This window comes from Bipolaris victoriae, assembly GCF_000527765.1.
Source record: "Bipolaris victoriae FI3 unplaced genomic scaffold scaffold_58, whole genome shotgun sequence".
In the NCBI taxonomy this organism is placed as follows: Eukaryota; Fungi; Ascomycota; class Dothideomycetes; order Pleosporales; family Pleosporaceae; genus Bipolaris; species Bipolaris victoriae.
In genome coordinates, this window is record NW_014575334.1 from 77,081 (window position 1) to 101,464 (window position 24,384).

A 24,384-nucleotide genomic window follows, 5' to 3' on the forward strand; every position below is an offset into this window, starting at 1 on the left:
CAAGGATGACGAGCATAAATGATCGATCATGAGCAGTGACTAATTTCGCTGCCTATAGCCCATTGAAAGACTCCACTGTTAGCTCAATAATCTATGCCTAAGATTATTTAACTGACCCAATGCAATAATCATACATGTCTACTCGTATTGTATCTGATAGGATGCGATTGTCTATTGATATCAGATACCGAATGTACATATTCATATCATACATGCTACGATAAAGGTGAATGCTTTTAGACAGGAGACTTCAAGCTCTCTTAGTTGCCCGATCACGTCTCTTTTCCAGCCGCTTTTCCAAGGTAATGTGGATTTCGAAGCAGATAATAAGTCTATGATACGCGCTCTTCCCGAGAGCAATAAACGGAGTGTGAAAGAAGATGATGCAATCAACACAAATGAAGTATAACATAATCCATAGTGTGTCACAGGTCGACATGGAGGCCAGGCTACACGAGTGCTTCAAGCAGCAAGCAGCGAAGCTGAGTCGTTGCGCATAAGCATTACAGCATGCCATAATAGCTAATGATCTTCTAGAATCCTGCAATACCAATATCATCATTCTGTTGATAGATCTGCAGTTCCAGCAGATCGTCGTGTTCACTATAGTAAGATGCTCGTGCGTTCGATGGCGATGAGGCAAACCCGCATCATATAAGGCACACAAACGGACCTACATATAGGCGGGAGTGTAGAGGAATTTTCGAGCATCATCCATGGTCTACTTCCAAGCACGATACAGGATCGACAAATTTCCGTTCTCACACTACAACTATATTTGTTCGTCCTAGCCGCTCATCTAACTCCCCAACCATCGACTTTGCAATGTTGAGTATTCAACCGCGGTGCTTACAAGCAATCACCCTATATGGGGTCGTTTGGTACTTCCGCAATACTTCTCGTTCACAAGATGTCGCTTTAGCCATCTCGAATGGTCTTAACCTTAGCGAAGAAATCGCGTCAGGCGTGTTGGAGCGTGCGGAACGACTCGCTGCCACCAGAGGCGCCAGAATACTCATCACAAACCTGAGCAAATCATTTGTTATGACTAGCGGCATAGCTTCAGGCGCTATTCGCAATTTCTTCTACGCTCAGGAGGTCATGTGGATGCAGATGGATTTACTCCCATGTTACATCAAACTTCGCTTCTTCGGGCCTGGTTACGATCAGCTGTTATCTGATGAGGGGCTGCAAGCTACTCCCAGCATCTCAAACGAGGGTAAGTCATCCGATAGAATACCTTTGATTGTAGGACCGGCATGCTGCTCTCCGACAACATGAAGGTCAAAGAGGCGGATATGATGGACATTTCAGAATTGGCATCGACGGCAAACACTTCAGACTCCACAGCCTTCACCCTAGAACAAATCGCTAACTTTAGCACGATGACAGTTACTCAAAAGTCCAGGAACACGACAAATTCTCCCGTCATGACCTCGGTCGCAGACCAGACTCTGGCGCAGAATTACTCCCTTGTAGGCCCTGAAGCAACTACCATGGAAGGCGCGACCCAGAACGAACATCAGAAAGGCACTGAACATACTTCAAGGTTAGCGACTGATCCATCGATTTGCAAGAATGGTAACGGAGGGGTGGATTGTGACGACGAAAAGACGGTGTCGCAGAAATCACAAAAAGTCGGCAAGCGAGATGAAAGGAGCGTTCAACATTGTCCAGGGGTAACCAGTGACGGCAACAAATGTAGCCGTTGGAGGTTCATGATAGCAGAGCGCAGCACAGAGACATGGTTTTGCTCCCAAGCTCACCGCAAACAGTGGGATGAAGGTGAGATCATCGCCAGGTAGGCACTTTGCGCTTTTGCGGTGCAATTTATGTAACTTTCACATGGAGTAACTTATCTCTTCAACTCAAATATACCCAGTCCATACTGCTGTTGGCTCGGTACGCATCATGTCAAGTATGGTTTTATATAAAAATAGGACTGCGCTACGTCTACAGCTGTGAAACGCCGTTCGAGCCCCATTTCGTTTTCCCATGTCTTCTCTTCGTCATTGTTTTGTAGGCACAGTCGTGTTAGCAATCGTTCTGAACATCCATAATTGCCTTTCCCATGTCAAGGCGCGGTCGAGAACAGCTTTTCGTGCTTTGTGCTTTATTAACATGCGGGATGTATAGAATAGCAGGACGGTGAAGCGGAACATGTTCCGAGAATGCTGTACGCATTGCTTTTGCAAGTTCGCCAGTACGAAACACTCCTTTTTTTGGGTTTTCCGCATACGCGAGGAATTGCTGGTTGAACATGGATCGCTCCTGATTAATAAGCTGACTGATGCTTCCTTTCTCAGTCACGCTTGGATCCTCGGCTCCAGCGAGATCCGCCAACGTGAGCATAGCATAGCCGTTTGCCTTTGGAATCAGAATCTGGCAAACCAAGTGGCTTCGTGAGGAGTTTTGGTTAGTTGCGGTGGGACAGACTTCCCGGCTCTGAACAGTCCAACCTACTAGAGCATTAAAATCCTTTGCTGAAGTGGCTGGATATGCCAGCATGCGCTTTTTGAATGCGTTTATATTCCTTTCCGTGCATTTGATTGACTGAAGTTTAGTTGGTGAAAACTCTATCGGCTTGATAAAGACACCCCGGTCATGGCTATGGACTACTTCTGTTGCGGAGAACAAGACTTCTTTGAGTTTCAAATATCCAAAAAGGACATCCCCGGTAGATCGAGCGATGGAATCAGGAGCTTCAAAGAGTGTGTAGGATTTTCCAGTGCCGGAGTAGCCATCAGCTAAAATACCAAATCTGCCCCCGCGGCGTGCGACGCGCTCAATAGCCTTCTGCAAAAACCTGCAGATATCTTGATTTGTTGTGTGAACGTCAAAAACGTATGGGAATTGATATCGACTGAGGGCCAAGTCGGGGTTAGATGACTCACATGTCTGTACAACGTTTTGTTCTAGCACGGTTATGGTTTGAGACTTATCAAACGTCTTCCCTAAAGTATCAGAAGCTGTAGACTCAATCTCGGTAATCCGCGGTATAGATAGAACTAGTTTTTGGCATGCATTCCAACAAGTCGCAATAGTGTTTGGTGGTGTGCGATATTGATGAGGCGCAGATACATTATTATCAGCATCTGAAGGCAAGCTTCGCTGAACGTCAGAAACTTCTTGGACATCATTCCCAAGCTCATCCGAAAGTTTTTCGATAGCATTCGGCCGTGCATCATTAATAGTACCTGGTGTGAGAGTACAAGCCTGCCCCTCTAGGACGAACAGTGGCGTGGCAACCAGATCTTCTGGTGCTTTATCCTGGGGAAAATCTTGTTCTCGCATATTAACAGATATTGGTGTAGTTTTTCTCAATCCGTAGGCATTTTCAAGCGCTTTTCCCATGAGTTTAGGCTCCGTGCTAGTCCGAATAAAGTTTGCATCCTGATCGTACGCATGCATCCGAGGCGGCAGTTCAACATCTTGCAATACCCGCATCATCCCGGGCCAGGCTTTAGCCTTTCCTGACGGTATTTTATGGCTTGGAAAGCTCGCTAAAGGTCTTGGTTGTGGTGATGTTACTGCGTGATCGGAATCTTGGGCATTTATAGCCAAAACTGCATTGCTAGACTGGGGCTGCTCCAGCTCATGCGTACAGAATCCAGGAGTGTTGGTGGGGTGATCAGCATCTTTCTGAGATGGATGCGCAATAGGGGAGCATGCATGTTGAATCAATCTGGTACTAGTTGCAATCAACGCATGGTGGACATATTTCACGAGAAAACCGGGGGTTCTAATAAACAATTAATTCAAAGCCGATAAAGACTATATATCAAAAGAATATTCAGACCACACACCTCTGGAAGTATCTGTTCGCTATCCCAACGAAAAACTTGCATGCAATCAGATATGGAAGCCAATATCGGATGAATTTGATCCAGGCAATTGTGCGGAGAGAAGGACCAATAATTCCCACAAAGTAGAGGACTGTTTCATCGATGATCAAGGGAGCCAGTAGATACACCAGGCCATATGCCACAGCTTCCCCGATGAGCGACCAAGCTAGACCACCGTAAGGCTCGGTGTTGGTGGGATCAATGAGCGAATTGCTGTATCGCTGACGAATGCGATCCCGCATCTCCTGCCAGGTTTCTATCACATCTCTGGGAGGCCCATGTCTTTGTTCGAGCTGAAAAACTGGGCTATGATTGAGTTGGGAAGCCGCAGCGTCATTCGTTACAGTTGTGTGTGCCTTTGTGGCGGCACGGCTGCAATCTGGCTCGGTAAGGCTGAGCGACTGGGTGTCAGTGACTCGTGCGTTGTTATTCTCCATCAAGAAAGAATTAAAGTATTGCAGTAGTTGCAGTGAAGTTACCCCGAGGGTATAATCGAGAGCGCTAATAGGGCGCTGCTAAAGGCAGGAGGAGGCTGATCGTGATGAGAAAAATATGGGCTACGAGCTATCGGGATATATATCAAGAGTGCGGGTGGTTGAATAAAACTTGATTCAGACGAAAGAAAGAAGCCACTGTTTCATAGATTGGAAAATGAGTCTCATACAAGGTGCTTTGCTCACCAGAGTCATGTTTCAGACATGGGGGCCTTCTGCAACAGTGTCAGCGCTTCTGCCAGCCAGATTGAACCCTCAAATTACGTTATTACCTTGAATGCTTCTCATTATCTAAATACCCGGAAATTCCGACTTGTTACATGATATTTGACGTGCGATCTTCACATCCCAGCAGTTGGACCACGTGATTCAACTGCTGCTTCAAATGGAAACAGATGTACTGGACGCTTTGGAAAGTTTCCAAATGATGCTCAGAGACGAAAAGGTATGCTTCTTAGTGTTTATGTGCATAATACATACTAACAAAAAAGTTCATTGAAGATCTCCAGAAGAATGCGTCTAGTTCGTTGCCTACTGATTGCAAAGCTGTACTAGTAGAGCTTGTGTGCGCCTTCATTCCCGATATTATGGATCACGACCCACCTCGGAAAAAGTCAAAAGCTCGTCACCTTTATAAGAGAGGGTCATGGAGCAGCAGTGTAAAGAAAGTCAACAAAGAGGATCGCAAGAGTCCGTTCATTACTATACTCCGTCTCCAAGAGTTGATCCTGTCGCCAGCCATTCAGACGCACATCGAAAACAACAAGGCTGATGCTCATTCGTTCTTCTACTCTAAGGAGGTTATGAACAACATTCAGAGCTATGATAAGGACTCAACAGGAGAGGCTTTGATACTTCAATATCAGTACACTAAGACTCTTTCTCATAACATGAAGCTAAATAGCGTCCGATGGCACTTTTTAATGCTTATGTGGCACGACATAGTAAAGCTTGCGCGACCAGACTGCACTGGTAATCGAATCAGCCACCTGATGAAGAAGCATCTCTTAGAGCTTATCACACCTGTATACGCTAATAGTTCAGATATGAATGCGGTAGGTATGGAGGTAGTAGCAGACGAGCTGCACACCTGGTGCAGGTATGGAGCGAAACTCAACGTTTTCGTAGAGAACTTTGGGGAGGGTTGTATCTTCTATCTGCAAGGCGTGCTTTCTCCAAACTTGTAGGTTACAATCGCTTGCTATATCACTGCGACTTAACTAATTCATACTGCTCCAGTCTTTCGGATAAGATGACAGCTTCGGGTACCTACTATGACGAGGCCATGACACACCTCCGCGAGACGTTGCATCTTACTCAGATATTAGAGAGTAACCCTTTGATCGTTAGGCTGAGCCAAAATATTCGAAGGCACCTCCTTCGACCCTTTGAAGAATCCAAGATGGCCAGGAATATGTAGATATTCTTGTGGCGTAAGGGTAGGGCTAGCTTTGAGTGTATGTCTGCGTAGCCACTGCTACCTACGAACAAGGCGGAATTCGGATTGTTTTATAAAAGATTCCATGTCATTCCTTGATTCGAGACTAGTAAGCGGGGTGTTGCCATTTTTTCGGAATGTGAATGCGTAAGCTCTTCCAGAGCGATAATACTGTTCCCCGTGACAATCCTCTCTGATCAGTCACCCGCCCTTATGAAGTGAGGCTAATCATAGGTCACGGAGGATTATTTATTGCCAGTATATGTATACTATAAAGTTCGTTTTACCTACTTGCAACCAGAACCGTTTCCCTGACAGCCTAGCAGGACCCAAGCTGTTATATAAGATTATTTACTACAAAAACATTGCAAAGGTTGAAATAGTGACAGAGATAAGGAGCGGCTGGCAGTTGATTCGTAGTCAACTACTGCTGTGCTATTACCAGGAAAATCTGCTCGACCCAATGTTTCATTGCCTTTACTTAGTACATACTGCAAGATGTGACTTTGGTCCAAGTATAAGGCATTCAATTGACTTTACTCTTGCTTTTTAGTACGAATACATGGTGGTGAGGAGCTTCCCAAGACACCGATATGAATCCTGCCATGTCGCGCTCTTAGTTTCCTCATCACTGTCACTTTCAGTCGCCGTTGTGACTGTTCATGGTTTGGCTCACCAGGCGGTCTTCCTGCTAATCAAGACAAACAATAATGCGATGACACTAAGAGACGTTTTTGTCGCGCATTATCGCAAACTTTCCATCTGATTTCGTCATTCACTGCATTAATCAGCTGTTTGGTTACCGCCCTCGTGGAATATTCTACATCGTTCCTGTCGTTTGTGCAGAGTCCTTAAATTCGAGTATGAATTGAAACTTTCCCAACTTCCCGCCTATCATCTTTCTACTGTCATTCAAAACCACAGGGAATTCAACTTTCACAGATGTCGGCATCAGAGCAGCCACTTGCGAATGCACCAGATCGTACTGGATACAAAATTTGCGGAGAATGCAAAATGCGGTATGTGACGCCTGGAGATGTGTATCCAAAAGGTAAACGAAAAGGCGAACAACAAGATCGCTGCCTTATTTGTAGGCGCCTTAAGACTAAGAAGGAATTCCCACAAGACCTGGTCTTATCAAAGCACGAGAGGCTGAGCCAGAAGAGTACTTTAAAGTCCCCAGATGTTGTAGAGCAATGGTTAGCACGCCTCACGTCTGAGCAAGAGAGTGTGCTATTTCACACTAAAAGCATAATTGGAAAGCTCCCTCAGGGTACAAGAAGGCCTGACATTACTCGCGCAACACACCATATACATTGGGATGATGTTGAAGAAAGACTGCGGGATATTTACTCGTTGGAACGACTTTTCAATGGCTTTGAGTCACTGATGGGATGTTATGAATCTGAGGTGAACACTGTTCATCCTATCGGCCTGATTGCTGTATCTCTCAACAACTGCGCGATCCGCAGCGAACAACCTTGTAAGTCCTGAAGTCATTCAACATCATAAATACTGAATCGAACAGTCAAATTCAGTTGGATGCAAGACAAAGAGTTCAAAGATTCAGCTGTTCCTGGGAAGAGCGGAGCGAAATCTGCACTCATCATTGCACTGGAGGCGTGGCTGCCTTCTGAGAAGGCGTGGTGGAACACCGCCACACCGTCACAACGCTTGAAGAAGTGTTCATTGTGGGAGATCAATATACAGCCAAGGTAAGTAATAATTGATCCAATCATGACTATATTATTATCTAAGTGTCATTTATAGTGCAAGCACTATGTTGATTCCGTACACGGAGATGGATTCATGCACATTTGATCTCACTAGAAAGACGGCTAACCTCGTGCCTCACCATCTTCATGAGTGCCTCTTATGGGCACGGAAAACCTATAAAGGCCATCGCATTGAGGAACCTGGCCAACTGCTTCTCCCTCAAGGCATTCCTTATGCGCCCCAAATCCAGTGCAAGGCGAGTGCCGATTTGCTGACTGTTCTTGCCCATGCGTTCCATCGCCACGATAAAATAGAATGGAGAATCTTGTATGATTCCATTCTATCTGAGATGCACAAGATAAAAGATGCAGGAAATGCGCAGCGAGCGAAGTTCAAAGAGCTAGTAGAGGAAGAACGCGCCAGGTCATGCAACGCGCTAAAGGACAATGAAAGCGCTTCGGAACAGAGATCCAGAGAAGATGTGATGATATCGTCGGAAGTGGGAAGCAAAAAGCGACCATTATCGGTATTTGATGAAGACAAAGGTTCTGACGACTGGGAGAAAAGCAGTCTTCTCCTCCGCCCAAGGAAGAAGTATAATGGAAAGAGCGTTGAAGGGTGGCTGAACGATCGGAATGATTTGCCATAGGTGATATTGTCCAAATGGAAGCTGAACATGGAAGATGCACATAGGGTTTGAAGTGAGTGAATGAAGGAAAAGATGAAGATACTAAAGTCAAGTTGAAGAGGGTTGAAATCGAGTTTAGTTCGTCATGTAGAGATATTTGCATTGCGAAGCACTCCAAATCCCAGCACCTATCTTTATCTATTATTACAATCGTTGAGACCTCTTGGAAGTTGTACTGAGAAAATACAACTACACATTGCTGCGAATCTTTCAGCTACGCCGAATAGCTTTTCTAAAATAGTCTGATCATGACGCTTCGAACGCTTTCGGCAAAGTTTCCCGGGCTATTACGAGCATTCCACTCCATCAAGCGAAGACTTTCCGGACTGTCTACGGAGTTGTGAAACTCAAATCCGCTGCACCCCTGTGCTCTGTGCTACATGCTCTCTCCGTGCTTTCGCCCTGCAAGTTGGCGCCAGCTCCACCCCGCTCACCGCTACGTACTGCCACCCACGCTAGCACCTTTCCAAAAACAGCACATACTGCACAAATTACTGGAAAACTAGACAAGCACAAAGATAAACACCCGATTCTTGTTTTGCATACATGAGGCTGCTTTCCGCAGCTCAATGTAAGTCTACCACGCTCTGCTCATCGTGTTAGCTTTTTATTATTAGTATTCTTCTCATATCAGCCTTCGTTCTATAGAGCATACGAATTTCTAGCTATACCAGTTTTTCCTTTCCTGTTCTATAGAATTGCACCAGCTCCTTGCACTTTCTGCTCTACGATGCGATTGTATCAAGCCGCAACGCTAGATTAGCTCTAGAAATGGCCGTGTTTCATTCGGAAGCATCATGATGTTAATCGCGGCGAGGCGCAGGCGCTAACAGCTCGCGTTGTCGTGCTAGCAAGCGACGTCGTACGACTCCATGCTCCAGTGCAGCGCTAAATTATCGATTTCTGCTGTAAGTCAATATGCAAACATTCTAAATCACATGAAACAGGATAACTGTGCTGAATTACACATGCTCCTAGCGATGGAACAAAGGTCGTATACGGTGATTCAGAAAGCGATTGCTGCTGACGGCTGATGTACTAGACATAGCCATTGAAGACTGTTTTGCAGAATAGTTGTATTGGGTGGTGGTGAAAAGGGAAAGCTTTCATGATCTCATCATGTACTATAGTTATGTAGAGGCAGTCAATATATTGTTCGAAGGAGTAGGATCGCTTTCTCAAAAAAATTTAATGCTGAAGCTTACACGTGTCACTGAAATGTTACAAAGCACGTTTTCCAAACATCGTCCTTTATTGCGCTAGCTAATCTCACTTACCCATACGACATGTATCTCCCGAGTCCATTGCTGCGGCCAGAGTCGCCGCAGAAGCGGTTCTGGGTAGTCTTTCTTGCTGCTTTGGTCTCGATAATTGGGCAACACACCACGGCAAGGATGCAATTGGCCTTTTGCGACGCTTGCTAATCTTCAAAATTCAAGCTTCATGTCAGTTCAAACCACGTACACGGTGTTGGCGAACCGGTCCTTATGGCTTCAAGATATGACCATGTACCTAAGGATCTTCTCTGCTGTCCGCCAGATCCCCATATCCTTTCTAGGCTAGCACTTGAGGCTACTTGTTAATGTCCATTCAGAATCAGGAGGAGTATTGACATTCACTCAAATCTGTACATTTCACTCATCATATTTGGAGGAGGACGTGGATACCATATATTTTTTTTCCTAGAGCATCTCTATGTAGTCATATCCGTCTATAGAACGTGCATGATTGCAACTCGATGGCCATTGTTCTTCCTTCCATCAAATATAGGGATATTGAGGTTTCCCTTGTAACCTTCGTGGAAAAACCTTATTATCAATAAGGTCATTGGAGCTGAAATTCTGAGCGGCATGAGCGAATTTGCAATTCTCTACTGAACATGTTGTGTAAGAAATGCATTTTATTCGCTTGCAAGTGATGCGATCGCCTTCTTCGATACGGACTTTACAAGGAGGGCATATTCCAGCATTTGTACACTTCTCGTCTCCAGAATGCATCCAGCATTCGGTACAAATAGCCGTACGTGTATCTCGTCTAAGCGCAGATTGCCTAGCAGCAACAAGGGCGTTAAAACCTTCCCTCGTCCTTGAATGCTGGACAATGTTGTTATATCCATCATTGAAGTGGGCCTTGTCGCAATCACGAGGACAGAACCAGTTGTCTCTTGGTTCCTGAAAAGCCTCACAAGCGATCCTCACGCAGCGTAAGTTAGCTCCTGCGCAACTTTTGCATATCTCAGAATTGTTGTCGCAAATCTTTCCACTCGTCCAGCATTCGTGGCAAGGTACATGAGCTCGAAGTTCCGGAAAAGCGCGGAGGCGTTGTAGGAACTCTTTGGGAAGATTTGCAAACGTACAGGGGAAAGGGCCTGGGGCCACTCGCTGACGCCGGTAGCAATTACCACAGACGTAATCATCGTCGGGTAGTGTATACACGATCTCAGGGTTGAGAAACTTGCATTCGCCTTCCTTGGAGCAGCTGTCGCAGCAGAGCTTGACATCTTCAGCAATGAACCCCAACGACTCAATCAGCTCGCGGAGTGTGATCCCGCGATCGGATTCATTCACAATTATTTCCATAGCATATCGTTTGCGGGATCTAGGGTTGCGGAACTCCGCCTTTTCCAATGTCGTTTGGTAATCTTTGTTGAAATCGGTAACGAAAGGCAGGTCTTGCATGGTACGCGTTTGGGTCAAGCCTACTAAGATACGTTGGATGAAGCTTTTGGTGATTAGCATGAGAACCTTCAAAGTCGCGCGAAAACAGATAGAGTATGGATGATGGGCCCAAATCTTACCGGTAAGTTGGATGGCTCTTGCTGTCGTCAACAAGTGTCATGTCGCCATGATTCCATTGTCGCTGGAGCAGACCTGAGGGACCATTTATGGTAGTGATGAGCTCCGATTTGTTGGTAGAGAAAATATCGCTGAAAAACGAATGCACAGAATCATTGTCGAAGGTATGAAGCTTCTTGAAAGGCTCAGCTTCAGGCTTTAGGTAAGGCGAGGCAGGGAAGGAAAAGGCTTTTCCTTTGCTAGCTCTTCCTAATTCATGGTTTTGAATTCTGCCTTTGGTCCAGTTCCATTGTCTGGCTCTATCGACGTTCTCGCATGTTGTACATTTTCTTGGTTCTGGAAGCATTGTTGTTTGATAGGAAGGCATGAGAACAACCGTGTCTAGACAGGGCAGTTGGTCTGGGTCTTGAAACCCCCCAGTCATCACGATGAATACAAAGTCTTGGGCGGTACAGGCAGGATAAGACCAACCCATGTTCGTCGCCAGCTCGAAATACTGGGAGGTAGAGCTTATCGTGTCCGATATCGTATGTGGGATGAATGCGAGCAGAGTACATCTCTTTGAAGCCATTTCACTTCCTGTCAATGAAACAGGAATCAATCCAGATGACCGGTACAGCTCCTGGTCCTTGATGCTCCATGTATGCTCCAAAATGGCCGCATCCGCGCTCGGATGGTTATGAAGTAGTATACATGCATGTTGACGCAGATTACAACACTGCTTGTTGATCTTGGCTTGGAAAACGAGGCCCATCTGGGCTACCTTCACGGTATTGCGGTGGTTGTTGGCGTTGTTTTCATACGGTTCTTCGCCCTTGTTTGCAGACATCAGTTCGAATGAGTTGTCGTAAACATTGGCATTCCCCCACTTTTCCCGCAGTCTGGCTTTGGCAATTGGCCCATTGACTCTGATTATCCTCGCAAACTCCTCAGAGCTTCCTTCTTCTGACATGTCGATTGGATGGGGGTTTGTTTTCATAAAAACGGCATCTTCTTGTCCAGAGCGGGTAAAGATCACGAGATTCTCCCCTGTTTGCTTCAAGAGAAAATGCCAATTGTACTCAGGTTTCAGATAATCGAGTGGTAGCGAGAGCAGGCCGCCCTTATCGACAGAGAAGGACTTGTGCTCGATGTTGTATGACACATTATCTTGCTCGTCATATAAGAACATGTCGCATACTAGTGGTGCTACCGGATTGAGCTCCAAGCGCATCCTGGGAACGCCTTTCATGAACCCCCGTAAACGCTCTATAACATCCACGGAAGCATTGTGTTTCCAGTTGAGGACGGTAAGTAAGCCATCTGCCGTCTTGTCTGGGTCTGGTACAACCCAGCCATTGTATTTGACCCCATTGGTTGGGTTGACGTAAGTTGACTTTTGGAGTGAAGCATTAATAATGCGTGTGAGGGCTTTGTATATATCACTCTCGTGCACTGCGTATGGCGCCAACACATCGCTGAATACGAGTGCCTCATTCGGGGACAATTGAAACTGTCCATGCGCTACCGCATCCCATGTATTCCGCCTCAAGGTCCTGTAAATGCCACGCCAGCTGCGCATTGGGACAATACAGATATATTGCGGAAAGGCGTGAGATGTGACCATGTAAAATGGTACCCATTGCCCAGCCCTTGGGGGGCTCCAGCCGGCCTTGCAATCAAATCGATAAATTTGCAATGGCTGAGAGGTTCGGTTGTCCTTTTGTTGTCGCAACCATTCACATGCAGCCGTTAGGTCTTTGAACGGGAAGTCGCTTGGGGGGTTGACGATCAGCCCGCCATCTACGTTCCCATATTCAGGGCCTATATCATTAGCAGATTTTCAGGAGATTTTCTACGATGGGAGGCCAATTTACCTCGTATAAGACCAAGTTTCATCCCATTCTTGCCGAAGTTATCGGAAATAACTTTATGAAGGACTTCAAAAGTATTGTATTCTGCGAGCCATCCAAGGATGGGCGGGATACGATCTTTGACCGTACGTGGGGGCGCCATTGCGGCCCACAAACGGGGAATGTGACAACAAAGCGTTGGTACCTTCACTAGTAGCTCGCAGGTAGTGAATACCAGATGGAAATAGGAGCGCCGGGAGGGCAGTGGCTAGTTTACTCTTCAAAAACTGATTCTAGAAATGTCAGATTCGGTTAACCGATCGTCGATATCGTGGATCAACAGTCTGTTGGCGGGATTGACACAATAAGATGGACTATGTATTATCAAGTATCGCTCTCACGCACACTAGAGCAAGACAAAACTCGTCCATGTATTGCCTCAATGCAGTACCACACTTGTGAGCTCCCGATTCGAGATGTCATGATATAAACATCCTTGCGTGGTGGTACCATCGATTGTTACTAGTAGATTAATTACTTGGCAGGTAGTACCCTACTATGGTTGCATCCCGTAAGACGCTGGACAATGATGCAGCTTTGGCTCCATATCACTATACCCATCCCCTGCTGTGACTGCCAATACCCTGGCTGCTCCAGCTGCTGACTGATTTGGCTACACTGGCTGGCCATTCATCTGGCTCATTTAGCTGCCTATCCATTTGACTCCTCCGGCTAGTTGGCACGCTGCACGGGTGATTTGGCAGAAAATTTAGTGTTCATTGCGTGATTTAACGCTGTCCAATGAGGGAGGGTGAAGGTCTTGGCATAACAGCTGTGGCCAACGAAAGTAGAGGTTCCTAGAATTAACCTAATCGCATTTCTTCTTGCACGAAACACCACTAGGACTTATCACAGTATGCAGCTAAGCCAATAGCAGGAAGGCGACAGGATGGGACTGCGCTCCAAGCAAAAATAATACAATTGAGATGTTTCACCATAGTGTCAATGTATGTTATCATAATTGGTCGTATCGGGACCCAAAAATAGATGCTCCCATCCAGAGTCGAACTAGAGATCTTCGCATTGCAAGGTGGTACATACAAGTGCGACGCGTTACCACTGCGCCATAGGAGCAACTTTCATTCCAATTATATAGTTGGATATTTTATTTGATCCAACAAAAAATATAGTGCTTTATTAATTTGATCTGATCATGACGTCAATCGTGCCCAATCCTAAATGGTTGTCATTACTGTTTGTATAAGGCAACAAGGGTACGTTCCACCACCAACGAGATCTCGACCGATGTGATAGTTGACATATCTAATCCTTAAACTTACATGCTCTGTAGTACCCACAATATATTATTAGGTAGTGTGTACATCAGGGTTGAGTGTAGTTCAAGAACTAGGAAAATAGATCGACCGATCGTTTCTAGATTGCTGCAACTACTCTTAGTTGTGAAAACATACTCTTACTGCCCTGTAAGTTCCCTAGAGCCTATTCAAACATACCGACAAACATGTTCTGTCACATTCGTGTATGGTTTCCTACATAGCATATAACTACGTTCGCGCCAGCTTCCACACATGCCCATGCCATCGCTCTTTTCCGACCTCCCAGCCTACTACGGCTAACATTCTAATTTAACCTGGACTATCATCGCCCAGAATGTCGACCAAGCGTAAACGCCGTGTGACACGCTCAGGTACTGAGTGTCTCGAGCCAATTATGCAGGATCGGGACAACACAACCTCCTTGCATGACATTGCGACCGACCCTACACAAACCCTGTTGTCATTTCTACCAGAGGCATCAGATACACTATCTAAAACCAAACATTCCGACCTAATTGGCTCGTTTACACCTCTCTTCGTCTCAGAAAGTCAAGAGCAGCTATTGCTTCACGAGTTCGTACAGCGCTCTCCGCCAGACCACATAATCGCCGAATTTACCCGCCATATACAAACTGGCAAGCAGCTTTCATGGTTCCAGCAAGTTGTACCAGAGCTAAGACCTGGCGTTGAAGGTGACACTGAATGGTTGGAAGCCGCACGTGAGCTGCTGTGGAATGACGATCTCAGAGCGCAACACAAGGAACGCCACGAGAAAATGACCAAGTTGAACCAATCCATCTCACAACTACCTCCAGAGAATTATGAGTTACGACAATCTTGGTCATTCATCGTCAAGCTCCTACAACCAATAAGCCATCAAATGGCTGTCGCCTTGGACGGGGTTTCCCATCTGCTCGGAAGGAGCGATTGCCTGCTGTTGGACCCTGATGGAGAGTGGTTCCAAGCTCCGTATGGATGTATCCGATCAGAGCAGACCCATGTTGTTGTTCTACAAGCTTTACAGGATAAGATCCTCAGTCCAGTGATCGATGACTTAACCCAAAGCCTCAAAGACATCGACAATAAAGTCACGAATGATTCAGAATACTGCCCTGGTGTCACATCCGATGAAGATGATGGCAAGTTTTCTGGGCAGCAAAGTGAATCAGAGCGAACTCTTCAGCATATGTACAAACTGAGGGTAGCATTGCAAAGCGTACGAGGAATTATTGTGGTTGAGAAAGACGAATGCGATCGTGGTATAGCCAAGAGAGCTGGATTAAGCAGCGGTGAGTGGGCGCAAGCAGTTGTTGAGGGAAAGCAGAAACGAAATTACGGATACGAGAAGCCATGAAAAGATCAGACTTCGCTAATTTCAAATTAGCGGATATGGAGTAGATATTGGGAGATACATTTGAGGATGCAGGATGGAACTTCCAAAAGATTCGGATGGTACGTAGATAATGTTAAGACTGACTGAATATACACCACTTGTAGTTCCCTTGGCATGATGTGAAGAACCTTGGCCACAACAACGACCTAAAATTGCTTGAACAACGTAGATGGTACTACGACGAAACTGAAACGTGAAGAGAGAGCCATCGTAGTGCAGTCTCTTTGTTTCTTGAAAGCCGATTATAGCAGAGGGCCGGTCAGCTAAGAACAAGCTGTATCTGCATTTGAATAATGCATAGGCGACAAGGGAGGTGTTTCGTGCAAAGCATGTGATTAATGAGACAAGTGAAGTTGATCAGGACCAGTTTTCCTTCACTTTGTGTATAAAATTCACTTTGTACTCCCATCTTAGGAACCAGCGATCTTCGCATTGCCCGGTTTTGTTGAGGTACAAGTGCGACGCCTTACCACTTGGCCATACCGGCGATCGTGCTGAATTTTTGCAAGTTGGAAAAATTGGAAAATAAAATATTATTATAGCTCTCAACTAATGATTTGCAGCGCGTTATAGGACTAATCATATAGAATGTCACGCACATACGACCTTCATGTACACAGATTTAATTACTATGTGCTAATCTTAGCCACATTATCCACCAAAAACCTCCGCCACTCCTCATCACCCAACACACTCCTCACCCTCGCCTCCAACCACTCCGTATTACCCCAGAACCCCCAGCTGGCCTGGAACCGCAGCCAATCCACCAGCGCTATCTCCCAATGCCTCACAAAAGTAGCCCAGTCGTATTCTCGCTCACCGGTTGCGCACAGCTTCTCCCAGTAGCGACGCAAAAGCTTCTCTTCGCCTTCCTGCATCGGCAGCTCCTGCTGCACGTGTTTGTCTGCGACGAGCATGGCGAGCGGGACGGAGCAGGTAAAGTATTTTGCGAGATCGCAGACGCCGAGACCGAGGCCTGTGTATTGGAAGTCGTAGAATGCGACTTGGTCTCCTGACGTGCTTGTGAAGAGGTTTTCGGATTTAACGTCGCCGTGGATGAGGGTTTGGTATTTGGCTATTGAAGGGTTTTCTGGTGTTTTGGGTGCGAGAAAGAGGGCTGCCATTTCGGCGATGGAGAGGTCTTCGTCGTTTGTGCGGCGGGTGAGCGGGATGCCCCAGTCCGAGTGGTGATCCATGGCTAGAGAGGTGTACTCTTTTCGTCGTGTTGTGAGGTATGTGTAGCCACCGTTGAGCCAGACGCTCTTTTCCTCGGTGTCTTGGTCGTTGCGCTGGACTTCCTCGAGTGGAGGTAGGACAAGCGATGAGGGCGTCAGGGTTTGCACGCGCGACCACCAGAAGCCGTGGAAGCCGGAGAGCCAGTCCAATGCAGCAAAGACTTGGGTTTCCGAGAGCACTGCGCGTTTCTCACCCGCAATGGGATACTGCTGTTTGAGATCGCTTAGTAGCATGGCTGTTATCGAGGTACCGTCCTCGTTCTGCTTGTTGATGCTTGCCACGCATTTAGCAACAGGAAGTGAATCTGGCATCTGAGGCGCGAGGTGAGTGTAGAAGTACTGCTCTACTCTATAACTCAAAATCTTCCTCGTATGTCCCTCATCATCTGCCTTTGTCGGAGGAGGCGTAACAAGTTTGAGAACAAAAGATTGGTGTTCCGTGGAAGAGCCAGCCGATGCAGCATCCGGAACAGTATTGACTCGGCATATCTCGCCATACCCGGCCCATAATGACTGAATACGTTCGAGGGACTCGACTACCAACCCTTTTTCAGCGAGAAGGGTAGTCGCTACTTCCTGCGCTGATGGTTGTGCTGGCATTGCATGTATAGGAAGCTGTATGGGGGTATAGAGAATGTTGTACAAAAAGATGGCGATGCAAGGTACGACAAGGTAGAAGAGAAATTGCGGTGAAGGTATGGTCATTCGAGGAACGAGCTTGACGAATGAGAATCTCTGTAAGAAAAGAGAGTGACAGTGAGTTCGAACACGACTACATCCAGAGGTATTGAAGAACTGCAGTATTAAGGATGATGTTGATAGAAGCTGATTAACTTCGCATGTGAACAGCTGTATTCGCTGTTTTTGGCTACTACAGAGCTGACATAAGCATAAGCTGGTGTCCCCACATATTCCAGCGTGGCATCCGTCTTTCCATCAGCACTAAAATTCTAATCATGCCATTGTGAAAAGGTCAATTTTCCTTCAAGAAATGTAGAACATAAACATGAACCTGCGGTTTTGATCACAGCAAGTACTGAAAGTAGATATTCTCCCTGTCCGTCATGTCCTGGAGACCGTTCTCGCCGTGCACATCAGCGTCAGTCGCTTGTTGGTGTCCGCTCATGGAATAATCGACAGGGTTCCGCGGAAGACCAGCTGCCTCGCGATCGTCACACTTCTTCTTCTGCATCCACGTGATGACAAAAATTTGCAGAATCACGACGCCCCAGAGGATGCACCAAATCGCGAGAATACCTTTGAGAGCATTGTGCTAGATGATTGTCAATAAAGTGCCACTCGTATGTAAGATATATATGGCTGACTTACGTATTGTGGAGCGAACTTCTTATCGAAAATATATGGGGTAATTATATTACCAACGGCGTTTCCAGCGTTGAAAGAAGTATAATAAACGGCCTTCTTGGTTTGTCCGGCACAGTTTGCTCCCATCCAGGAAATGAGCAAAGGATTGATGGCATAAACAAATGCAATCAGGTAGTAGCCAGCGAGAAGTCCTCCTTTATTTTTCTTCTCTTTTGGAAGAGCAACAAGTAGAGAGACGCCGACAATGACGATAGTAACAAGGATAAGTAGGAATGGAGATTTGCGCTTGAAACGGTATGCCAGGTATGAAGCAAGAAGGATAGAGATAAACTGAAGTGCACCGAACGGCATGTTGAGCAAAACAGCTTCGTCTGGCGTGAAACCAGCCAAGTTTTGGAGAATGATGGCGCCAAAGACGGACGACACGGCAGCACCAGCGTTGACGGAGATGACCATGATCATGTATAGCCAGTACTTGGGCTCTGTCCAAGCCTCAAAGACGTGGGACCAGTTGAACTTATGCGAGATGATACCCTGTTGGTTTGCCTTGAGTCGTTCAATAGCCTTCAGGCGGTCTTCAGGCGAGAGGAAACGGGCTTCTCCAGGACTGTCGTGAGCCCACCAGTAAGTGATCAAGCCGATGCAAATAGTCAGCAGTCCAAAGAAGAGATAGACGATCTGATAGCGATATAGGTGATGAGAATGGATGCGACCAAACCCATAGACGATAGGAGCACTGATCAGAGTGCTAAGCCCATAACAACTATACCAGCATGCAACCCTGAAAGGCTGCTCAGAACGCCTGTAAAAGGCGATTGTGATCATCGAGAAGAGAGGAACGACTGCCGCTTCGAATGCGCCGAGGAAGAATCGAGATGCCATGAGTCCACCGTAGTTCTTTGATGCTGCAAGGCCACCAGCGACTGAGATGCCCCAGCATACAATGATGACTGGCAAGACATGGCGATATCGAAGCTTGACCAGGACCCATGCTGCCAAAGGCTGCACCCCGAGTTGTGCGTAGTAACCAATGTTTCCAATGTTGGAGTAATCGTTTCCTTCGAGATGCGCGTCGGTCTTGAGTCCATAAACAGCCGTCAAGCCAATGATTCCCTTGTCGGCGGACTGGAGGAAGTACACCATACAAAGGAGAGACAGCATCCAGATATCTGTCTTCCACAGGATGCGCTTGTTATCTTCATCGGTGCAGACAACAGTTTCCCCAGATAGTTGGGCCTTGCCTTCCTCGTAAGCAACGATACCGTCCATGGAAACCTTGGAGGTATGATCGGCGGCCTCTGACTTCTCAATAGCGGAAGCCATGGCGCTAGAAGGATTGCTAGAAAGAAACGAAGGAGTAAAGTAAGGTGGAGATGGGGTCAATCTGGGGTCATCGGTGTGGGGTAGTCGATTTATGTCTATCGACTTACCAGCACAGACCTTGCTGACACGGAAGAACGGGCGATACGGACAGAAGTTTTCCCTCCAACAAGGCGGTGGGCTAGGATCAAGGAGTATTAGGTTTTGTCGGACTCACTAGGGGTAGGGATACGACGCTAGTAGCATGGCCAATGATGATGCTATCAGACACCAACACCGACCGGCTAAATCAATATGGACTGGATGTATTCGTGATCCGTGGGGAATCCGCAGCGGATCAGGCCGGATCTTTAAGAAACGAGAACGGGCTTGCTTGTCGACGAGACGGAGATGATGGTGTCAGTGCTACGTGCGATGGACGCATGGTGCAAGCGGCCGGGACGATAGTAGGCCATGGAGTAGCGACCGGCAAGTGAACAAAGAGTCTCGGGACAGTGGCTTATGAGCAGATACACTCTGACAAGTGAGATGACTTGTGCTACCTGCCGACCCGTCCGGCCGCACTAACAATTGGTAGCGAAGACGTGATTACTGTTTACCCGCTGCGAGGATTACTAACTGTCTATTAATACTACTTTAGTACCCACAGTTCGCGTTCTTAGGTTCTTAACTTAAACCAACGTCCGACGTGTTGATGTCGAAAATAAGACTGCCATACACATACAAGACTCTCTTGACTGCAATAAGCTTTTTGCCAAGGGTGCACACGGGATCAGATGGACACACGTGGCTAGAGCAATTAACCGGCTGTGCCGCCGCATACTACGCCACCAATCTCTAATTCTCCGCTGCAATGACAAAGTCATCTCCCAATTCCGAGCATTTGCTTATTACGAGCAGCGATGGCCCGTTGAAGGCAAATGCCACGGAGCTGGGGCTGGAAGAGCAGGACGAGATGTTTTTCGATGAATTTCCCTTGACGAGAAGAGTGGGTTCACAGTAGCCGATGGATACGGACGGCACAGAAGCCTCGGCGCAAACCCACCCAGCGCAGAAATAATGCGGGGTAGACATCGGGACGCACGTAGTCGTGGCAGCTATTTCTTGTATATCGTGAAAAGAGTCTGTGTGCTATAGACTTGAAACAATCCGAATATTGACCAACAAAAGACTGTCGGTGCGTCAGCAAACACCATAGATCCCAAGAACACCGCCAGCCAGCGCCTGACTCAGATCAAAGATTTATTAACCATGGAAAAAACCGCCACGACCATTCCGTGGGATCCGGATAGCACCAAATTTCCTACGCGTAATGAACTCCCAGAGATTCCTGGCGCCCCCAAAGGAGCCGCTTGGGTCTGGGGTGACAACGACTACGTATAGTAGCTTCCACCGTCAATACAACAACAACACCACGCTAATCCGTGACAGATTGGACGCCTAAACCTTCTTACGCCGACCCGCGTAGCTGCCGCAGCTAAAGAGATCAAGTCTGGAGAAATAGTGCCTGTGAAGTAAAGACCACCCAGCACACCCTAATGGTTCCATGTTGATAAAAGCAGCCTACCTCTCAATGTCCCTAATGTGCCGGCATTTGGCCGTGAACCCTTCAAGCACGAAGTCAAGACTGTACTCGAAGGAATCGTTTATGATGATCTGTACAACCTGAACACTCAAAGTGGCACGCAATGGGACGGCTTCCGCCATTTCGCCCACATAGCAAGCGGCACCTTCTACAACGGCGTCCGTCTCCTTCTTCTCTTCTCACATCAATCCTGGCTAACAATTACCCCAGACAAAAGGCAGCGACATCGCCGGCCCGCACGCCAACCACAAATGCTCAATTCACCATTGGGCTAACCATGGCATCGCTGGCCGCGGCGTCCTCCTCGACTACAGAAGCTACGCCCACAAAAAAGGAATCATCTATGACCCCTACGACTACCACCCCATCTCCTTCGAAGATCTCTACCAGTGCGGAAAGGACCAGGGCATCGACATCCGGCCCGCAGCTCAAGGCGGCGACATCAAACCCGGAGACATGCTTTTCGTTCGAAGCGGCTGGAAAGAAGCATATGACGGAAAGACCGATGAAGAGCGAGTCAAAGCTGCGGTGCCCCATGATGCCGGGAAGGCAGGGGCAGATGGACACACATTTGCGGGATTGAGCCAGGAAGAGAAGATTTTGGATTGGCTGCATGATTGCTACTTTGCGACTGTTGCGGGTGATGCGCCGGCCTTTGAGGCGTGGCCTACGCATGAAGGTATGGTTTGAGATTTACACCGCTCTTGGCATTGCATGAGAGCGTGTTTTTTTCCTCGTTGTATCTTGGAAGCTAACGCGGGTTTAGAATACTATCTTCACGAGCATATACTCGCACTTTGGGGTATGCCATTGGGTGAGATGCTGGATCTGGAGAAGTTGGCCCAGACGTGTCGGGAGAAGGGGAGATGGTTTTTCTTCTTTTCTTCCGCGCCCGCGAATTGTCCTGGTATGTCGTATCTTGCATCATCTTGAATCCTTTTTATTAACCATTCTACAGGTGGAGTCAGCTCTCATGTCAATGGTACGGCGATCTTTTAAGGAAAGAAAATTCGGATGTAAATTATGGACTACATATTAGCATAAATAGTCGGACACGGAAGCATCAAGGAATCAGGTAAGAATGTCACTGGCGAACAATGTGACTATGTTGCATCAAAAAATGTATTTGGTAGCTCTCGGAAAATATCTTCAACATCAAAGAATGCAAACGGGGAATTGATGGAAGATGATTCTTGCTTTAACAAAGCAATTCAACATCCATGCCGAGATTACACTAATGGTGTAAACTACTAACACGTTTCCGTGCCTACTCTTAGTCCACCTATCAGAATAGTCCAAAAAAAGACGGGTAGAGCATGGTGCCCAAAGCAGCCTAGCTGTAAGATATTGCCGGCTAAGCCTCAGCTCATTAGACTGCATGACTGGAATGCTTGCTTCCCGGGACGGGTCGAGAGTACCGATCTCATTGGACGGCGACATGTCCTGACCACACGTGTTCTATGCATATTGTTCTGCTTTAGATTCTACATACTGATGCGACATTGCAGCTAACCTCTCCCCCTTAAGTAACAAAGTACCACTGCGTCACGAAAAAAAAGAAATAGGTACCGTGATATTGCAGCAATGTCCATATATTCCAGCATCGCCATTGCTATCACGAAGCTAGAGGTGTAATTCATCACACCCCCCTCTCTGTCCATTAACCTCTTCACCTCAAAAAAGTGATATTAAAGTCGAAACTGTAGTTGCTTGCCGCACCTCGATGCACATCTAGAAGCGCAATATCTATCGGCAATTATCACCCTCCCGCCTCTTTCTTCAGATACTCCATATACTCCAACAATGTCGTATCTTTAGTCACTACATCTACCCTCTCACAGCAATATACCAACCAAGCATTAATCGATGCCACCCCAATTTGCGGCAAATGCGAAATCTCAGATGGAGGACACTTAGGTTTCGAGCGCAATCTGCATTGTTTTGGTGGATCTTTAATATATGCTTTGGCCAGCGTGATTAACTGGAGTGGCTTGGAATTGTATAAACCAAGTTTGATGAAGTATTGACTTAGACATTTAGGTGATGCTTGCGAAAGTGCTTCGGGCGTTGGATATGCTGCAAGACATTCTGAGGCGCGTTGGCAAGCGAGATGTTGGTGGTTGGTACGCTGGGTGAAAATGATGGCAACTAAGAATTGGAACTGCACAGAGATATCAGACGGGCAGAAGCGCATGGGCACTTGATCTTACCTGATTATCTTTGAACTGGAGAAGGGGGTGTTTTGAGGCCATGTCCGCTTTTCGAGTATTCTGGCGTACGGACGGTGAAATACTTTGCGAGCTCGATATGCTGCTGGCTGTCGTTTCCTGGGATGAGCTCATGACGGAGAAATCACTGGCTTCGCGGGACAATACAGGCGTTGATTGTAATGAAGCCGGTGAAGATGAGATCCTTGTTTCCGTCAACAATTCCTTAATGTGTTCGGGTTCCTTGGCGATAGTTTTGATGTCTTCAAGACCTCTAGATGAAATGTCGTTTGCTAGCTGAACTGAAGCCTCTTCTCTGCTATCGGAATCGTTCATGGTTTCTGTTTGGACCTTGAATTCTTGCTTGACCTTGTGAAAGTTTCTGTCATAGGTTTCTAGATTTTTGCTTGTCTTCTCTACTGATTTGAGAACCTCTTGATTCATGTCACGGATGTCATATAACAGATCGCTATTTGGTGTCAGTGACCGTCAAGAGTGTTTTCTTATAGCCTACCTTTGCAGCTGACTCTTGAACTCGAACATGATGGTCCTGGTCCTATCCAAACTTGCCCTGAGCTTTTGCGTTTGACTGATCTTGGTTGCAAACTTGAATCGCTTACGTTTTCCATTCACACGATATGCAGCCAGCTCCTTGTCGAGATCTTCGACGCTTTCCTGGGCACGAACAATTGCGCGTGCCAATGCTGCACTTTCAGAAAGTCGCTTATCTCGCTCGTTGCATTGTCGAATTACTTGCATGATCAGGGCTTCTACTAACTCAAGGTCGATCTTCATCTCGCGAATATCCTTTGGGCAGTCCTTCATGTTGGTCGTGAAGTCATGCAGGAACTTCAGGCCTTGCGCAACAGTGCCTGCTAGGCCTACGAAACTGACGATCGCAGCGCCAGCTTCCATGACGATGACTGGGAGTGATCTTTCTCTCTGGCTGATATGGCAGGTAACAACGATGCGAGACTGTCTCACGGTGTTTTTTTAGCAGTTGATGATGTAGTCGTGATCAGCTGGGAGGTAGAGGCAGTCTGTGGAGGCAGTGCACCCCAAACCGCTCACCGGACGCTGACCGGACATAGCGGGGCAAGGAACGCTGGGCGCTCTTCAGCAGCCAGACGAATACGAATCATCAATAATAGTATCCAGTGACATATTGATCTT

At 46.9% G+C, this 24,384-nt stretch overlaps 10 protein-coding genes across 10 annotated transcripts; 5 read left to right on the forward strand and 5 right to left on the reverse strand.

Moving 5' to 3' along the window:
* Positions 1 to 825: 825 nt before the first annotated feature.
* Positions 826 to 1,805, forward strand: COCVIDRAFT_17194 (hypothetical protein; the record flags this gene model as incomplete). The annotated part of the gene is made up of 2 exons (XM_014699695.1): positions 826 to 1,219; positions 1,315 to 1,805. 2 exons carry the CDS (start codon positions 826 to 828, stop codon positions 1,803 to 1,805), a joined length of 885 nt encoding a protein of 294 aa, XP_014555181.1.
* A 229-nt stretch (positions 1,806 to 2,034) lies between these two features.
* Positions 2,035 to 4,282, reverse strand: COCVIDRAFT_17195 (hypothetical protein; the record flags this gene model as incomplete). The annotated part of the gene is made up of 2 exons (XM_014699696.1): positions 2,035 to 3,742; positions 3,807 to 4,282. 2 exons carry the CDS (start codon positions 4,280 to 4,282, stop codon positions 2,035 to 2,037), a joined length of 2,184 nt encoding a protein of 727 aa, XP_014555182.1.
* A 442-nt stretch (positions 4,283 to 4,724) lies between these two features.
* Positions 4,725 to 5,759, forward strand: COCVIDRAFT_27833 (hypothetical protein; the record flags this gene model as incomplete). Its single annotated transcript, XM_014699726.1, has 3 exons — positions 4,725 to 4,784; positions 4,831 to 5,522; positions 5,579 to 5,759. The coding sequence occupies 3 exons, from the start codon at positions 4,725 to 4,727 to the stop codon at positions 5,757 to 5,759; spliced, it is 933 nt and encodes a 310-aa protein (XP_014555212.1).
* Positions 5,760 to 6,719: 960 nt separating this feature from the next.
* On the forward strand, positions 6,720 to 8,142 carry COCVIDRAFT_27834 (hypothetical protein; the record flags this gene model as incomplete). The annotated part of the gene is made up of 3 exons (XM_014699727.1): positions 6,720 to 7,260; positions 7,306 to 7,492; positions 7,548 to 8,142. 3 exons carry the CDS (start codon positions 6,720 to 6,722, stop codon positions 8,140 to 8,142), a joined length of 1,323 nt encoding a protein of 440 aa, XP_014555213.1.
* Positions 8,143 to 9,941: 1,799 nt separating this feature from the next.
* COCVIDRAFT_17198 (hypothetical protein) lies at positions 9,942 to 12,971 on the reverse strand (the record flags this gene model as incomplete). Its single annotated transcript, XM_014699697.1, has 3 exons — positions 9,942 to 10,902; positions 10,979 to 12,779; positions 12,833 to 12,971. 3 exons carry the CDS (start codon positions 12,969 to 12,971, stop codon positions 9,942 to 9,944), a joined length of 2,901 nt encoding a protein of 966 aa, XP_014555183.1.
* A 1,508-nt stretch (positions 12,972 to 14,479) lies between these two features.
* On the forward strand, positions 14,480 to 15,735 carry COCVIDRAFT_17199 (hypothetical protein; the record flags this gene model as incomplete). The annotated part of the gene is made up of 3 exons (XM_014699698.1): positions 14,480 to 15,434; positions 15,572 to 15,597; positions 15,643 to 15,735. The coding sequence occupies 3 exons, from the start codon at positions 14,480 to 14,482 to the stop codon at positions 15,733 to 15,735; spliced, it is 1,074 nt and encodes a 357-aa protein (XP_014555184.1).
* A 432-nt stretch (positions 15,736 to 16,167) lies between these two features.
* Positions 16,168 to 17,373, reverse strand: COCVIDRAFT_27837 (hypothetical protein; the record flags this gene model as incomplete). The annotated part of the gene is made up of 1 exon (XM_014699728.1): positions 16,168 to 17,373. The coding sequence occupies one exon, from the start codon at positions 17,371 to 17,373 to the stop codon at positions 16,168 to 16,170; it is 1,206 nt and encodes a 401-aa protein (XP_014555214.1).
* Positions 17,374 to 17,797: 424 nt separating this feature from the next.
* On the reverse strand, positions 17,798 to 19,422 carry COCVIDRAFT_27838 (hypothetical protein; the record flags this gene model as incomplete). Its single annotated transcript, XM_014699729.1, has 2 exons — positions 17,798 to 18,046; positions 18,103 to 19,422. The coding sequence occupies 2 exons, from the start codon at positions 19,420 to 19,422 to the stop codon at positions 17,798 to 17,800; spliced, it is 1,569 nt and encodes a 522-aa protein (XP_014555215.1).
* Positions 19,423 to 20,478: 1,056 nt separating this feature from the next.
* Positions 20,479 to 22,003, forward strand: COCVIDRAFT_38994 (hypothetical protein; the record flags this gene model as incomplete). Its single annotated transcript, XM_014699730.1, has 7 exons — positions 20,479 to 20,545; positions 20,618 to 20,796; positions 20,851 to 20,933; positions 20,982 to 21,162; positions 21,215 to 21,683; positions 21,771 to 21,911; positions 21,963 to 22,003. 7 exons carry the CDS (start codon positions 20,479 to 20,481, stop codon positions 22,001 to 22,003), a joined length of 1,161 nt encoding a protein of 386 aa, XP_014555216.1.
* A 760-nt stretch (positions 22,004 to 22,763) lies between these two features.
* On the reverse strand, positions 22,764 to 24,126 carry COCVIDRAFT_102846 (hypothetical protein; the record flags this gene model as incomplete). The annotated part of the gene is made up of 4 exons (XM_014699731.1): positions 22,764 to 22,831; positions 23,090 to 23,165; positions 23,215 to 23,680; positions 23,726 to 24,126. 4 exons carry the CDS (start codon positions 24,124 to 24,126, stop codon positions 22,764 to 22,766), a joined length of 1,011 nt encoding a protein of 336 aa, XP_014555217.1.
* Positions 24,127 to 24,384: the final 258 nt, after the last annotated feature.